Here is a 17,692-nt window from a genome sequence, read left to right as displayed (position 1 = left end):
GATAAAAATTCTGCAAATTCAGATAGAAACTCAGAATATGGGCCAGGAGGGCGGTAAACTACAACAACTAGAACTGGCTGAAAGGTTCTTGAGACTGGATGTGAAAGACTAAGAACAAGGCTTTCAAAAGAAGAAAAATTCAGCTTTGGTTGAGGGTTAACTAGAAGACTAGAATTAAAAATAGCTGCTCCTCCACCACCTCGTCCGGTGTCTCGAGGTATATGAGTATTAAAATGACTGGGAGGAGTGGATTCATTTAAACTAACATATTCATCTCAACACAGCCAGGTTTCAGTCAAACAAAGTAAATCAATATGCTGATCTGATATAATTATGAAAACATAAACGGTGCACCAGCATATTTGACCCTGTTACTCAGACGGCCCAGTGTGTGCAGGTCAGACCACCACAGCAGTCACAATCTACCCACCTGTCAGACCACCGACAAACAAACAACGTCTTTTAACCGTTTAAAGGTTTACTGAACTCTCCTGATCATAATAATTCATCAAACTGAGTCCCAACGGTTTAAATCCAATAAAAGATTTAATCCAAACACATTAGATCCACATTAGGTGCCAAGTGTACCAATAAGACCCTAAAGGTTGGAGCGAGACAAACCGCAGTCCATTGACTGGTTAAAAGAACCGCCACTTTCCGTCTGACAGCAGTAATAAAGGACAAACAGAAAACACGCCAAGTTTAAATATCCCGTAGATTTCGAGAGTTATTTCAATGCTGTTTTGGATTTTTGGCCCCCATGGGCGACCTTGGAGGTGCAGACCACTGACCAGACCGCTAGGTGGAAATGAGGCTTTTGACTTGTGAGCCATTCTGTTGTCAGTGTCAGGATGTGGTTTGACATTATGCTGCTGCAATAAACAAGGCCTTCCCAGAAAAGAGGCTTTCTATTTGGCAGCATATGTTGCTCCAAGACCTTTATGTATGGTTCAGCATTAATGGAGCCTTGACAGACGTGCAGTTTACCCATGCACCCCCATACCATCACAGGTGCTGTTTTTTTATCTGAGCGCTGATAACAAGCCAGATGGTCCCTCTCCTATTTAGCTCCGGAGGATGCAGCGTCCATTCTTTCTAAAAAGATTTCAAGTTGTGAATTGTCAGACCTCAGGACAGTGTTCCACTTTGACTTAGTCCATTTTAAACAACCTCAGGCCCAAGGAAAGCCAGCAATGTTTCTGGATCTGGTTTATATACAGCTTGCTCTTTGCATGGTGTCACAATTGAAAAACAAGGAGGTGTGGACCCAAGTGCAGAATTTACTAAACTATTTATTTTAACAAAAAGCCAAACAAAAACTTACTTCAACAAGTTCAACAAAAACACATGGCTCAAATACAGGGAGCCACCGGGACACTGACATAACATACGCACCAACAAACACATACAATGAACTGCCACAGAAGGGAAGAAACACAGAGACTAAATAGACATGGGGTAATCAGACACAGGTGAGACTAACGACACAGGTGAAGACAATCAGGGCAAACACACTGGGAAACACACAGAGGCAGGAATACAAGAAACACTGAGGACAACTACAAACTAAATCATGAAACACTAAAGACACACAGAACTCAAGAATCTAACAAAACACACTAGAACACAGAGATACACAAGGATAATAAATGACAAAATAAAACAGAAAACACTGAAGACAAAACTAGGAAACACACAAGGGAAAAACCAGCAACACTAGGGAACATTAACACACAAGGGAAACAAGCAACACTGGGATAAAACAGGGAAACTCAAATACAAAACCAAATCATGACACATGGTTAGGTTTGCCACCCGTCCCGTAAAATACGGAATCGTCCCGTATTTTACACTTTGATATTGCGTCCCGTTTTGAATCAATACGGGACGCGGTTTGTCCCGTATTTCCAAGATGCTTTGAACTCAGCATCATTCAGCCGGCTAGTTCCCGCCTCCTCGGAGTGTCCGTTGGTTTGTTTGGTTCTTTTTTGGCATGAGCAATGAGAGCTTGTCAGTGATTGGGTGAGAGAAAGTCATAGGAGTCAGAAGGAAACATGTCTGCAGGTGTCTCTGATTCCCGCACCGTGCACCATTGAAACGTAAACGGATGCAGAAATACAGACGTGAGTAGAAAGTAATGCCTGGCTTGACAGTGTCAGTGAAAATGAATATAATGTAAAGGAAACTATTGTAGGCCTACTTAATATATTTTCTCCCATGTTTATAAATAGGTTATTCCAGTATAGTTTGGATAGTGTGAATATTTTTCGGTACGTAAAACAAAAAGATGACATTTATTTTAGCCAAATCTGTATTCACAGTTTGTCCTGGGCGAGATATCATCAATACAACATCGATATATCGACGGTAGACACTTAATTAATACAATAAGAAAATAGTTCAAAACCATATTAATAGTATCATTCATGATTTCATAAGAAAACAACAAAAACGAAAGACAGGAGGACAGAATAAATGAATGAAAATACTATTAAATTCGTACTGTTTATTTAATTCAAAATCTGTTATCTTACTGCTCCCCTCTATGTTACAGCAGTGTCAAAAGCACTTCAATAATACTCTGTTAATGAATTAATGTTAAGTTAATAACTTTATTTGAAGTTTAAGTTAAGTTGTAAATTAGATAGCTAATAGTAATCATCTGCTGAAGTCGTGTTAGGTGCATTTCATTGTGCATACATTACTGTATCTGCCTTTACACTGAAGTTTTGCGTTTTTGTAAATTATTTCAGAAAAAAATGTGTTCATAAAGCACTTAAAACTTTAAGTATGACTCTTATTACTTCATTAAAACCACGTTTTAAATCATGATTCACCACAACTGGTGCCCCACCCCACCGTTGGGCCAGTGAGGCCCCTACTGAGTTGCACCCCGCTGCGGGGTGTCCCTTGTTTTTCTGCTTGGAAGGTGGCAACCCTACACATGGTAGAGTTTCAGCTAACGTGTTCACAGACTATGTCTCCTGGAAGTGTTCCTGAGCCCATGCAGTGATGTCCACCAAATAATTTAGTCTGTTTTTTATTTATCTGAGAAGTTTACTTGATTGTCTGACTATATAATAGAGTAATAAAAGTGATTGACAGTTTAGAAGAGTAGAGGAGACACTGCGAGACGAGACATAACAAATAAGAACACAAGAGTCAAAACTAGCTGCTGATGTGTTTAAATGTTTGTTTTTGTATTCTCCATCAGTGCTGCTCAGAGTCAAACCACACTGGAGTCCCTGCAGTGCCACTTCACCTGGGACCTGGACCGCAGCAGGCCGAAACTTTTACGTCTCACGCACAAGATGGAGGACTTCAGCACAGAGGAGGGAAATAGATGGCTGGGCCACATTTACAACCTGTGGGGGTTCATTCAGTATAAACTGGGGTTAAATGAAGAGGCGAGGAACTTGTTTCAGAAGGCTGCAGAGACCCTCAACAAGCTGAGAGATGCAGATGAGGGTGCTTGGTTAGTGGTGAACTACGGGAACCTGGCCTGGCTGCACCACCACCTGGGAGATCTAGAGGAGAGTCAGGCTTACCTGTCAAAGGTTGATGCCCTGATGGAAAAGTACCCATCTCCATCCCAGGACGACCTCCATCCAGAGATCTACGCTGAAAAGGCCTGGACCCTGATGTTCTTCGGAGAGGATAAGAAGCTGGTTGTTGATTACTATGAGAAAGCTGCCAGGATGCAGCCGGACATGGTGGATTGGAACACCAGCTATGTCATATGGTTAAAGAACGCCCAAAACTTCAGTGACACAAGGCTGGACCCTGACCTCTTGGAGAAAATGAGACAAGCCAAGGAACGGGATCCAGAGAACTTGTGCCTCGCTGCGCTCTACCTTGAACAACGTGCTGATGAAGGAGAAAACATTCGAGATGAAGTCCGTGAGTTGGCTGGAAATGTGAGCACTCTGTGTTGCAGTAACAGTGGCATGTGCAACCTTCACATAGAACACATATCTGTTGATGAGGCCGTTGATTTGGCAGAGAAAGTTCTGAAAGAACATCCAGATGTGCGTTATCTGAAGAAATTTGTTGCACTCTGCTACAGATGGAGGATCGTTTATAAAAGGAGAGATTACCCTGATCCAGAACAAAGCATGGTGGACACAGCAATCGCTCTCCACGAGGAGCTGCTCTCTCTTTACCCTCGCTCTTCACTCAAAAGGGAAATAGACCTCGCAACTATCTATGCAAAGTCACATCACAGCAAGGCCAAAGCTGAGCAGATATTTCAGAAACTGCTCAAAAATGAACCTGCAGAACCTGAAGACAAACAGATGCTTTACAACATATATGCAAATTACTTAGCCTGTGATCGAAAAGCCTACCACAGGTCGATACAGTATCACATGAAGGCAGCAGCAATACCAGAAAAATCTTCCTTCCGTAAGAAAAGCATCAGAACCCTGGAGAAGAATAAAGACAGAGAAATTGAGGAGTTTCTCAGAAACCTGCAAGAGCCGAGGCAGTAAAGATAGGGAGGCAAATTTAGGGGGAACAATTTAGTCCAAGCAAAAAAAACAACACCTAATTTCTACGAAGGTGTTTTGCTTTCACGTGGTAATAAAGAGCAACAGAATCCTGGAGAAGAATGAAAAACAGGAGGGGGGCAATTTTGCCAGGGCGTCCAAAAAATAAGGATAAAAACTAACTAAAAACTAATTTCTTGCCATTCAAAACTATTTGAAAAAAGTTAAAGGAAGGTTTACTTTTATTATTTTATTAGCTATTTTTATTTTTGGGCTTTCATTCATTTATTTAGAGATAGGACAGTGGCTAGAGTTAAAGAGAGGGAGAGAGTTGGGAACGACTTACTAATTCAGGAAAGGAAAGTCACATAACATCCTGCTGATAAGGAAAGTGTCACGCCTCTATCTCGGACATTTAAAGCTGCTGCTACTGCATCATCACGTCATCCACACTAGAGAGCTGAAGCTGGAGCGACTGTAACCAGAGAGCAACATCAAGAGGAAACATCTGCTCGACTAAGTCATCTTCAGAAAACGACTGAAAGGAAGAAACAGTAGAAAGATGAGGTGAGTATCTGACTTGCATACGAATGTTTACATGTTTCTAATTTATTAATTCCAAACACTTTCCTATTCGTCTTTTTCTTCCCCTTTAGCTTCATTATTTTACTGTTTCATAAGTTTACTTTTCTCACTTTGAGGCTTTTGTGACTTTTTGTTTGTCTGGGGTAAAATAATAATAATACATTTTATTTAAGACAGAGAAATTGAGGAGTTTCTCAGAAACCTGCAAGAGCTGAGGCAGTAAAGATAGGGAGGCAAATTTAGGGGGAACAATTTAGTCCAAGCAAAAGAAAACATCTAATTTCTATGAAGGCGTATTGCTTTCATGTGGTAATAAAGAGCAACAGAATCCTGAAGAAGAATGAAAAACAGGAGGGGGCCAATTCTGCCAGGGCGTCCAAAATATAAGGATAAAAACTAACTAAAAACTAATTTCTTGCCATTCAAAACTACTTAAAATGAAATAAAGGACGGTTTAATTTTATTATTTTATTAGTTATTTTTATTTTTGGGCTTTTATTCATTTATTTAGAGATAGGACAGTGGATAGAGTTAGAAACAGAGGAGAGAGAAAGACAGAGAGAGAGTTGGGAACGACTTACTAATTCAGGACGGAGGTCCCTTCATGACATCACAAAGGGCAGTAGCCCCTCCCCCAGGTGGGTGACACTCCCACAGCTGGGTGTTTGTTCTGCCCTCTCAGTCTGCCTTCTCACCGTAAACAATAGGACATGGAGCGAGAAAGACTGGAGTACACCCAAGCCCTTCCAGAGAGGGGGCGTGGTCAGACACAGCTCATTTACATATTTAAAGCTACAGACACAGAAACAGCCTGTTCTAAGCAGGGCTGAAATAGAGGGGTTTATAGGCATGATCAAATACAGGATCAGAGTGGATTTAGAACAAGAAACTTCACACATGTTTTGAGGCGCTCTGAGACTTATTTAAACTGGTTGAAGAAGAGGAGGATAAGTGACCTTACACCATAGCTCCTGTTAGGTGTGACGTCCTTTGTAAATACAAAGTTGTCATGGTGAATACTTAATGAAGAAATGTGTGAATTTTGATTATTATGTATTTTGCTTCTGTTGTGTTTTTTCAATGCTGTATTTTCAGTTTTTAGAATTAATGGATTTTATATGAATGTGCTTCACTTTGGATATTTAAAGTCCTCATTGTTCATGTGAAAATGTATTTGCTGTGTGACCTGAAAATTATATATTAAGATGCTCCTGTTTGCTCAAGCTGTGTTTAAGCTTTATACCACTAAATGAACAATGTGCACACCAAGAAATCGTCTTGAAGTTGTTTGTTTCAGTGGTTTCACCTTCTTCAGTTCTAAACTATCGGGAGGACGGAGCTAGAAATGTAAGCCTTGTCAGATCATAAGTGTCCTAATTCTGCTAAAGCCTATCACACAAAACGATTTTTAAAATTGTGAAGGGAACATATTATTAAAGAGCCAATGGGGGGGGGGGGTTATTGCATTTAAAGAGACACACACACCAAAACGGAGCGTTCTGAGAGAGCTGGCTTGTACAGGGTCACAAACATGACATGAATAACAATGTTCACATCCAGCACAAAGATTACATAGAAAACTAACACTCTTTTCTAACATAATGTATTCCTTTTAATTAGAGCAAGTAATTTGGCAGAAATGTTCGAGTTCAACAAACATAACTGGAAGAAATTAGCTCTTTAGACAGATTAACAACTTCACATACACTTTACTGCCTGGGTTTACAAGCAGCACAGGCGCTATCTGCTGGTAAACTAAGAGTATTTAAAGCATTTCTACTTGGTCTTGTCTCAGGTATCAGACTGGGTGTCATGAACGGGTGTGGAAAATCAGGAACTGGACCCAAGTGGAGAATGAAAAATGAAAAATATTTATTTAAACAAAAACTTACTTTCTTGAAAAGTCGAAACGTAATAAAGGTAGCCACGAGGAATCACTGGGAGCACAAGGAAAAGTAACATCTGACATAACTACAAACACCACTGACAAACGACATACAACAACAACCTGACACAGAGGGCAAGAAACACAGAGACTAAATAGACAAAGGGTAATCAGACAAAGGTGAGACTAACGACACAGGAAAAGACAATGAGGGCAATCAACACTGGAGGGAAACACACAGAGGCAGGACAAGAAACACTGAGGACAACTATGACAAATACATGAAACACTGAAGACACTGTTAAACATCAAGACACACCAGAACAGAGAGGGACACAAGGATTTGAAATGACAAAATAACACAGGAAACACTGAAGACCAAACTAGGAAACACACAAGGGGAAAAACCAGCAACACTAGGGAAGAACAGGAGAAATCAAAACATGGAAACCCAAACGCCAAAACACAAAACCAAACAAGACCAAATCATGACACTGGGTGGACTCCAGATTTTCAATCAAGACCTGTCAAGACTACCACTGAGTTTTTCCACATCATTACTGTGATTAGAAGGAAAGTGCCTCTTTCTAAAAGATTAAATAACTTCAATTCATTTGAAGGTTGATTTTTATCCCTCGGTTACGTCCACAACTTTCCCGGTGTTACGGTCTAAGTGAGTCACACGCCCCCTCAACATAAGATGATGATTTCGTAGTGATGTTTATGGTCTTGGTCTTGTCTCGGTCTAGCCCCACCTTGGTCTTGGTCTTGGCTCAGTCTCGCCCTGCCTTGGTCTTGGTCTTCATTGGTCTAGACCCCTAAATGTCTTAGTCTTGTCTTGAACTTGGAGCACTCTGGTCTCGGTTTGTGTGGTCTTGACTACAGCACTACTAGGGAATCTAGCAAAAAAGTGATTACAGCAATACATCAATTCTTTGAGGAGGAACTTTTTCCTCCTTGAATAAATTGCAGGGAAACTGAGGACTTAAGTTTCTATTCTCAAGAAAGGACAGTCAGATAACATCCTGCTGATAAAGAAAGGTGGATTTATGACTTCCAAAGTGTCACGCCTCTATCATGGACATTTAAAGCTGCTACTGCACATCACGTCATCCACACTAGAGAGCTGAAGCTGGAGCAACATCAAGAGGAAACATCTGCTCGACTAAGTCATCTTCAGAAAACGACTGAGAGGAAGAAACAGCAGAAAGATGAGGTGAGTATCTGACTTGCATACAAATGTTTACATGTTTCTAATTTATTAATTCCAAACCCTTTCCTATTAGTCTTTTTCTTCCCCTTTAGCTTCATTATTTTAGTGTTTCATATGTTTACTTTTCTCACTTTGAGGCTTTTGTGACATTTTGTTTGTCTGGGGTCAAAATTTAGATTTTAGGGGCGCTGGTGGCGCAGTGGTTAGTGCGCGCCCCCCATGTATGGAGGCTATAGTCCTCCAAGCGGGCGGCCCAGGTTCAATCCCGCATTGTGGACCCTTTCTCGCATGTCGTTCCCCACTCTCTTTATCTCTGATTTCTAATTCTATCCACTGTCCTATCTCTCCATTAAAGGCACAAAAAGCCCAAAAATAAACTTAAAAAAAAAAATTTGATTTTAATTTGTGTTTCCTTTTAAGGAATCAATATTATGACTAATTGTTTTTTTGTTTATTTTTTAAGAGGTGGAATTATAATTATATATTTACCTTCAGTAAAATAAGGATTACCATGGAAATTAAATACTCTGCTGTTTAATAAAAACATACTAAAGGTACAAGGAAGTAAGGTATCAGCTGCAGCAGTAGGAAGGTTCAAGGTTCATAAATTTAATTGCACACAATCAGGTTGCACATTAACTTATCAATTGCTGGTCCTTCAGGCAATAAAAACATCAAGTATATATACGTAAATTACTTTATAAAGGAAGAATACATTTTAAGAAGAAGTACATGTTAACAACAAAGAACCCCACACGTTCAATAGAAGTTGGGACGTTGTGTAAAATGTAAAGATAAAGACTAATTAATTAAAAATAGCACAAAGACAACATGCCAACTGTTAAAGCTGAGACATTTAATGTTTTTTGGAAAACTATGACCATTTAATATTTTATGCTAGTAACACATAAAAAAAAGTTGGGACAGGGTCATTAATACCACTCTGCAGTAGGCCTGTCCCCCCAAAGGATTTAGCCAGGCTCTCCTTGGTCTTATTTTACGCTCCAAATATTTTCACTGCAAGGTGACGAGTCACGATTACAGGTAGGGCAGTTTATTGCTCTATTTCCACCATCATCATTTGTTGTCTTTTCCACTGTCAGAAGTTGGGAACGGTACCAAATAACAGATCTGTAACATCCTACTTTTTTGGTACCCTTCTGTTGGGGTACCATACGTACCGATAAGGTAGGATCTAGACACACCGCCGTCCACTGATTGGTTAAAAGAACCATCACTTCCCGTGCGACAGCGGTAATAAAAGACAAAAACAAAAGTTTAATCTAACTTTTGTGAATCCAGAGATGTGATGTCTCCTGGAAACTGTTCCTGAGCCCATGCAGTGATGTCAAATAATTTAGTGTGTTTTTCATTAATCTGAGAAGTTTACTTAGTTAGCTGACGATACAAAAAGGGGAATAAAGGCATGATTGACAGCTCAGGTTGACAAACGAGGCTCCTCCGTTGCTGTGTACATCGGATTTGAAGAGTAGAGGAGAAACTACAAACATAAATACAGTCATAAAGTAGCAGAACATACATGTGTGCTGCTAGATGTCAGCAGGATGAACAGGCAGTGGCTGGGATGGTGTGTGTCATTATTGATAAGTTGTAAGATATAGACCTGCTTACATAGCCCACTTCAAAGCATATCCAAATTAGCTGCTGATGTGTTAAAATGTTTGTTTTTTTATTCTCCATCAGTGCTGCTCAGAGTCAAACCACACTGGAGTCCCTGCAGTGCCACTTCACCTGGAACCTGGACCACAGCAAGCAAAAACTGTTACGCCTCACGCACAAGATGGAGGACTTCAGCACAGAGAAGGGAAATAGAAAACTGGGCCACAATTACAACCTGTGGGGGTTCATTCAGTATAAGCTGGGGTTAAATGAAGAGGCTAACAGTTTGTTCCAGAAGGCTGCAGAGACCCTCAACAAGCTGAGAGATGCAGATGAGGGTCCTTGGTTAGTGGTGAACTACGGGAACCTGGCCTGGCTGCACCACCACCTGGGAGATCAAGCAGAGAGTCAGGCTTACCTGTCAAAGGTTGATGCCCTGATGGAAAAAGACCCATCTCCAACCCAGGACGACCTCCATCCAGAGATCTACGCTGAAAAGGCCTGGACCCTGATGTTTTTGAGAGAGGATAAGAAGCTGGTTGTTGATTACTACGAGAAAGCTGCCAGGATGCAGCCGGACATGGTGGATTGGAACACCAGCTATGTCATATGGTTAAAGAAGGCCCAAAACTTCAGTGACACAAGGCTGGACCCTGACCTCTTGGAGAAAATGAGACAAGCCAAGGAACGGGATCCAGAGAACTTGTACCTCGCTGCACTCTACCTTGAACAACGTGCTGATGAAGGAGAAAACATTCAAGATGAAGTCCGTGAGTTGGCTGGAAATGTGAGCACTCTGTGCTGCAGTAGCAGTGGCATGTGGGCCTTACTAAACCTTTACATAAAATACATATCAGTTGATGAGGCCGTTGATTTGGCAGAGGAAGTTCTGAAAGAACATCCAGATGTGTGTTATCTGAAGAGATGTGTTGCGTTCTGCTACAGATGGAGGATCGTTTATAAAATGAGAGATTACCCTGATCCAGAACAAAGCATGGTGGACAGAGCAATCGCAAGGCCAAAGCTGAGCAGATATTTCAGAAACTGCTCAAAAATGAACCTGCAGAACCTTCAGACAAACAGATGCTTTACAACAAATATGCAAATCATTTATACTTTAATCTATATGACTCCCACAGGTCGACACAGTATCACATGAAGGCAGCAGCAATACCAGAAATATCCTTCAACCGTGACAACAGCATCAGAATCCTGGAGAAGACTAAAGACAGAGGCATAATGTGCAGAGAAATAGAGGAGTTTCTCAGAAATCTGCAAGAGCCAAGGCAGTACAGATAGGGAGGCAAATTTAGGGGGGACAATTTTTTCCAAGCAAAAAAAATAAATAAACATTTCTACAAAGGCGTTTTGCTTTCACACGTGGTAATAAAGAGCAACAGAATCCTGAAGAAGAATGAAAAACAGGAGGGGGCCAATTCTGCCAGGGCGTCCAAAAAATAAGGATAAAAACTAACTAAAAACGAATTTCTTGCCATACAAAACTATTTGAAATAAATTAAAGGAAGGTTTACTTTTATTATTTTCTCTTTTAAGCCTCACATTCAACAACAGGTTAAAAAAAACTCAAGTTAAAATTAGGATTTTATTTTAGAATTAAGTCTTGCTTTTCATTTAAGGCCAAAAAAACACTTGTTGCTGCCACTTTTATGTCAGTGCTAGACTATGGCGATGCTCTTTACATGCACGCATCCTGGCAAAGCCTAAATGCGTTGGATACTGTCTACCATGGGGCACTGACCATGCTGCTCCCTCTTCTTGGAATCGGTTGCAAGATACTCTAAGTCTTCGGGAGCTGGTTTCCTTGAATGTTTTTAAAGGTGGTCTTAATGATCTGGAGGCAGAAATATCTGACTGTAGATTTTTTAGCTAACTCGTATTGTCCTTTTTGATCGCTTTGTTGCTCATGACTTATGACAGACTCTGGTGAACTGGTTCTTTTTGTGATTCCTGTATTTATGTCCATTGTTGTTAAGTGTTTTATGTCTGAAACCCTGTAATTGTGCTGCTGCCTGTCTTGGCCAGGATGCTCTTGTAAAAGAGATTTTTAATCTCAATGAGACTTTTTCCTGGTTAAAAAAAATATATATATATATTTTCTTAATTATTTTTATTTTTGGGCTTTTATGCGTTTATTTAGAGATAGGACAGTAAATAGAGTTAGAAACAGGGGAGAGAGAGAAAGCGAGAGAGTTGGGAATGTCTTACTAATTCAGGATGGCGTTCCCTTCATGACATCACAAAGGGCAGTAGCCCCTCCCCCAGGTGGGTGACACTCCCACAGCTAGGTGTTTGTTCTGCCCTCTGAGTCTGCCTTCTCACCGTAAACAATAGGACATGGAGCGAGAAAGACCAAGTACACCCAAGCCCTTCCAGAGACAGGGCGTGGTCAGACACAGCTCATTTACATATTTAAAGGTACAGACACAGAAACAGTCTGTTCTGAGCAGGGCTGAAATAGAGGGGTTTATAGGCATGATCAAATACAGGATCAGAGTGGATTTAGAACAAGAAACTTCACACATGTTTTTGGAAGTTCTGAGAATTTTTTTAACTGGTTGAAGAGGATATGTGACCTTTAAATCTTACACCCTAGCTCCTGGTAGGTGGGACGTCCTCTGTAAAACACGGTCGTCATGGTGAATACTTAATGAAGAAATGTGTGAATTGTGATTATCATGTATTTTGCTTCTGTTGTGTTTTTTCAATGCTGTATTTTCAGATTTTAGAATTAATGGATTTTATAAGAATGTGCTTCGCTTCAGAAATTTAAAGTCCTCATTGTTCATGTGAAAATGTATTTTCTGTTACCTGGAAATTATATATTAAGATGCTCCTGTTTGCTCAAGCTGTGTTTAAGCTTTATACCAATAAATGAACAGTGTGCACACCAAGAAATCGTCTTGAAGTTTTTTGTTTCAGTGGTTTCACCTTCTTCAGTTCTAAACTATCGGGAGGACGGAGCTAGAAATTTAAGCCTCGTCAGATCATAAGCGTCTGACAATTATTAGAGTAAGTTATTTGGCAGAAATATTCGAGTTCAATGAACATAAATGAAAGAAATTAGCTCTTTAGACAGATTAACAACTTCACATACACTTTACTGCCTGGGTTTACAACTAGCACAGGCGGCATCTGCTGGTGAACTAAGAGTATTACAAGATGGCGTCCATAAACTGATTCATCATCATGTTGCAGAGTACGGTGAATTTATAATCTGCCGCTCTCCTCTCTGAAAACACGCACGCTGGCAAACTGATCATGTATGTATGAGTATTTTATTCAGCCATTATACACATACAATCATTTTGAAACAATACAGACAGTTCAAACAGAGTCAACAGTCATGTGTTATGTAGCGACTGAAAAGGAAAAGGCAGAAGCAAAAAGCTTGAGATGCTTACGTCATCAACACGCAGGAGGAGCGTGAGCAATTAACAGGAAGGCCACCTACTGTCTGAGCCTTTTATACACTTATTGTGTCAGGAAGAATAAGAACATTTCACAGCAGCACATGTTCTGATCATGTGTGTCTTGGCACAGTGAAAGACTAACCATCAATCATGGCATGGATGAACCACTTGTCGCTCTAAACGAGCAACAGCAGAAGAGCAGTTCAAGTTATGTTGGTAGAAAATTTGTGTAATGTAGCACCAAACCCAAACTTTTTTTTGTATGCTCATGCTGGAATGCAAAAATAACGTGATTAAAGTTTCAAGTAACCATTAGAAAACCACTCAGTACTGGGTAGATATTGAGTACTTCTTCATCACATGTTGTAGAGTAGTGAATTATTATTTAACGGATAATGAAAGCTGGATAAACCACACAAATCTACCTGTTAACTAATGGTTACCTAGAGCCCTTTTCACATATGCACTCTGGATTATATCTAGTGGTTAGTTTCCCATTCGTCTCCCAGTAAGTATGCAAAATGTGTGTACCTTATTGTAAAGTGTTACCCATGTATATTGTGACTTGTTGTATCTCTCCTGTTGATTTTCCATAACACACATTGTCTATATGCTGCATTCCTGTACTGACTCCATCCCACTCCGGGCTCCGGCTCATCATTGATGGTGAATTGAAGTTTTGGGCTGAATCCTGGAATAAAAGGAAAACCGATGTTGAAAAACAAAAACCTCATACTCTGTCAGTGCAACAGGTTGATATTGACAGCATAAGACTTTCCCCAAAACACTTTTTTTTTAATTTTATATCTTCTTTTGAGTTTTACATTATTCTCCTGCCTGTTTATTTTGGAGTCTGTGTGTGTGTGCCCCAACTGCTTGGGGCCCCAGACCAGTAGGGGCCCCTCAGGGCTCACAAATGTAAACCAAAGCAGTGCCCCAAAATGACAGTAGGAAACCTCCCTAAGGGGCCCCCATCTGACAGCACTCACTGTTGTTGCCCTGCTAAGTGTCACATACATTATTGCTTTGAAAACCAAAATTTGTTTCTGAAAGTCAACAAAGTAAAATGAAGAGGAATAATCCCCAAGAGACTCTAGAATTACCACAGTGTGAGTGATGACGTCAGGAATGTGGTCAGAGCCGTTGACAGCTTGGTCGGAGGAAGGTTAATGATGATTCACACTCCGTCGATAAACACATTTTAAAGTATTTTTTTAGTTGTTTAGATGTAATCAAACTGTGGTTTTCAGTTACTGATCATATTCGATTCATCCCGTATCAGTTCTGTGGAGTTTTGAATAATATTCATAAAGTCATTCATTAGTCGTGAATGTTAACGGCTAATGTACTGAATGTTAAGCTAGCGTCTCGCGCAATAGGAAACCCCATAGTCACTCCGAGCTGCATCATTACCAGTGACGTCATCATTGTCTCACGTTTAGCAGCTTTACTTTTGTCTCCAAATTGTTTGTAACCTTACAAACCGATATATGTAGCCATTTATCCACGACCTATAGTTGTCATGGTAACAGTTGAATAAACAAACTAGACAACGGGCTGCAGACACTCAGGCTCCATCAAAATCTGGTAATATTACTGTACCTTTTGAGTCTGCGCGGTTCCTCATTTTCTCACAGCGTCTCTGCCGGCTTCCTCACCCTTTGTTTTTCAACAAATGCACGTGGTGTCAGAGGGGGAGGCGTGACCGTTTTTATGACACTGCAGTTGCACTCAGAGACCTCCTGATGGCGCCAAAGCGCATCAAAACTGACAACCTTCAATGCTCTGAATCTCACGCATTGGGAGTGAGAGACACACATTTCAACCTGTTCACACGCTCACACGCCACACCTTGTATTTCTCACGCATAAACTACCAGGATACGCCTTAACGCCTAACCCTAACCCATTTTTTTTAATAGTGGAACAGATATGAATCAAGTGGGTTTCCCATAGAGATCAGAAGGAGCTTGCCACGCACCAGTTAATAAAAAAAAGAATATATATATAGCTACCCCAACAACCAATCAATAAATAGCATTGCTGTATCCGGGTAAGATTTAGATATTCCCGCTACAACAACGCTACATTCTGGTTACAAAGAAGACGCTCGCACTTTGATTCAGACGCTCGCTGAAGTACAGACTGATCGACGTGGGAGAGGACCGTTATATTTACAGTCTATGGAGAAGAGGACCATATGGTATTAATACAGTAAGTCATCTCATCATTTGATTTCTGTATGTTGGGGAATATTGTGTCCAGTCAGCTGGTAATCAGTAATATTAGCTAACAGTTTGACCAGAGTGTGTGAACTAGACAGCCAGTTGAATTCTTGCTAATTTCAGCAGCTATTCTGACACCTGTTTTTTAGTCCTAGATCAGGACCCGTATTCACAAAGCTTTTCTCTTACCTCTGTAACCGAGCTTTCTGGGTTCGTTGGACCGGATACACTTAATAAGAAAACAATAAACGGCACATAGGCGGGGAGCTTCTTTATCCACGGCTTCCACTTTATTACACACACACACCTGTGTACCAGTGTAACAGGATAACAACAATAACAACTGCTTTATGGCAGCTACGGTAACTCTCTCGGGACACCTCACCTCATATACAGTACATATAACAAACATAACAATCTGTCACAATCTGTGACATACGTCCCCCCCTAAACTTGAAATGTCCCCGTTTCACATAAAACATTGGCACAGGCACCCATGAGACAACAGGAAACCTCTCAAAATAGTCCCCTAGCAGAATTTAACCTGAGCATGAAAAAAAAACCTCTGTATCACAGTTGTCACCCAAATGAACTTGAACAGCAAAAATACATAAAAAAAAAAAAAGATCCCAGAAAGAGGGAAACAAACACCAAGCATCAAACTCGGAACCTCACAAAATCCTGAAGACGTGAAGGTGGTCGCAGGACACGCCCCCTGCGTTCAGGCCCTGAAAACTCCCCATACAGACTGATGTCCACACCCCCAGCCAATTGTTGCTCAACCATTTGTGGCGACAACGGGAGTGGCGAAACCCCCAAAAGAGGAGATACTTTAAGGGTAGAAGGGGAACAGTCCCTGTAGGCACTGGTAAAGTATAACGTTTCAGCCTGTCATGGTGAACCACCTGAGTCCTCTCCAGAGAGTCCAGAGGGTTGCTGATGCGGTAAGTCAGTGCAGCCTCACCTCCAGACATCAACGCCTCCATGACCCGGTATGGGCCCTTCCAATGTGGTGCCAGCTTCGTGAAGCTCTCAGTGGGATTATTCAACCACACCATCTCTCCCGCCTCATAGGCACGGTGGCAAACATCAGCGTCATAATACAGTTTTTTTCTCTCATGAGCCTCTGCAGCATTGAGCCTGGCGACTGAGAAAGCAGCCTTCAGTCCATCCACCATGGATGACACATACCATGGCAGAGATCCACCCCCCCGAGAGTCTGAAACAACACCAGGCACAGGCACATCAGCAGGGACACGCGCCTCCCAACCATGCATACCACGTATGCAAAAGCGACCTGTTTTACATAACTGTCCCATTTGCCCCCACGAGAGAGCAACATCTTAGCAAGCTGGTCAATCAGAGTACGATTATGGCGTTCCACCATTCCGTCCGACTTCGGATTGTATGCCATGGTGCATGTTTTCTTGATCCCCAACATCTGACAGAGACCCTGAATCACGTCCGCCTCAAACTGGCGGCCGTGGTTGGTGTGCAGGACCTCAGGGACTCCATGCACCAAAACATAATCCTCAAAAAGACAGTGAGCAACCGTGTGAGCAGTCTGGTTTGGAAGGGCGTACACATTAACAAACTTAGTAAAATAATCCTCCACAACCAGCACGTACCTATTCCCCCGAGATGTCACAGACAGTTCCAGAATATCTGCTGCCACCCGTTGCAGAGGGCGGCCAACCAGAGATCCCCCCCATGGGATGTCTTGACATGAACCTGCAGTTCGGAGTTAGTGCAGCAGAGAGAATAAGCAGTCTGTAGGTCAGATCATGTTCCTGGTGAGACCGGAGAGCAGTCCACTGAGCCCACAACGTGGTCTGTTGTCGCCCCAACAGAGCCAGGGGAAACGGGCCTGCGGGAAAGAGCGTCCGCATTTTTATGGCTAGGGCCGTCCTTGTGCATAATGGTCCAGTTGAAAGGGTCCAACTCCAGCACCCAGCGACCCCTCCGTCCTGTGGGGTTATTATCAATGGCCATGTGCCTGAGCCCCAGCAATGGGCGATGATCAGTCACAATTGTAAAGGCAGACAGTCCCACATAATGTCTAAACTCATGCCCACACCACACACACACACACACACACACACACACACACACACACACACACACACTTGAGAGCCCTGCAACTTGAGGCTTTCAGTTTCAATTCTTAAGAAATTAAACTCACATAACATCATGCTGGTAAGGAAAGTGCCACGCCTCTATCACAGACATTTAAAGCTGCTGCTGCAC

At 41.6% G+C, this 17,692-nt stretch overlaps 1 protein-coding gene across 1 annotated transcript; it reads left to right on the top strand.

Annotated features, from left to right (window-relative positions):
- Window positions 1–6,534: 6,534 nt before the first annotated feature.
- Window positions 6,535–12,666, top strand: LOC136179377 (interferon-induced protein with tetratricopeptide repeats 1-like). Its single transcript, XM_065955565.1, has 2 exons — window positions 6,535–8,173; window positions 9,875–12,666. Exons 1-2 carry the CDS (start codon window positions 8,169–8,171, stop codon window positions 10,947–10,949), a joined length of 1,080 nt encoding a protein of 359 aa, XP_065811637.1. The 5' UTR covers window positions 6,535–8,168; the 3' UTR covers window positions 10,950–12,666.
- Window positions 12,667–17,692: the final 5,026 nt, after the last annotated feature.

The sequence above is a fragment of the Labrus bergylta genome, chromosome 6 (assembly GCF_963930695.1).
Source record: "Labrus bergylta chromosome 6, fLabBer1.1, whole genome shotgun sequence".
In the NCBI taxonomy this organism is placed as follows: domain Eukaryota; kingdom Metazoa; phylum Chordata; class Actinopteri; order Labriformes; family Labridae; genus Labrus; species Labrus bergylta.
Note: the sequence above shows the minus strand (reverse complement) of the source record. Positions and strands in the feature narration are given on the sequence as shown.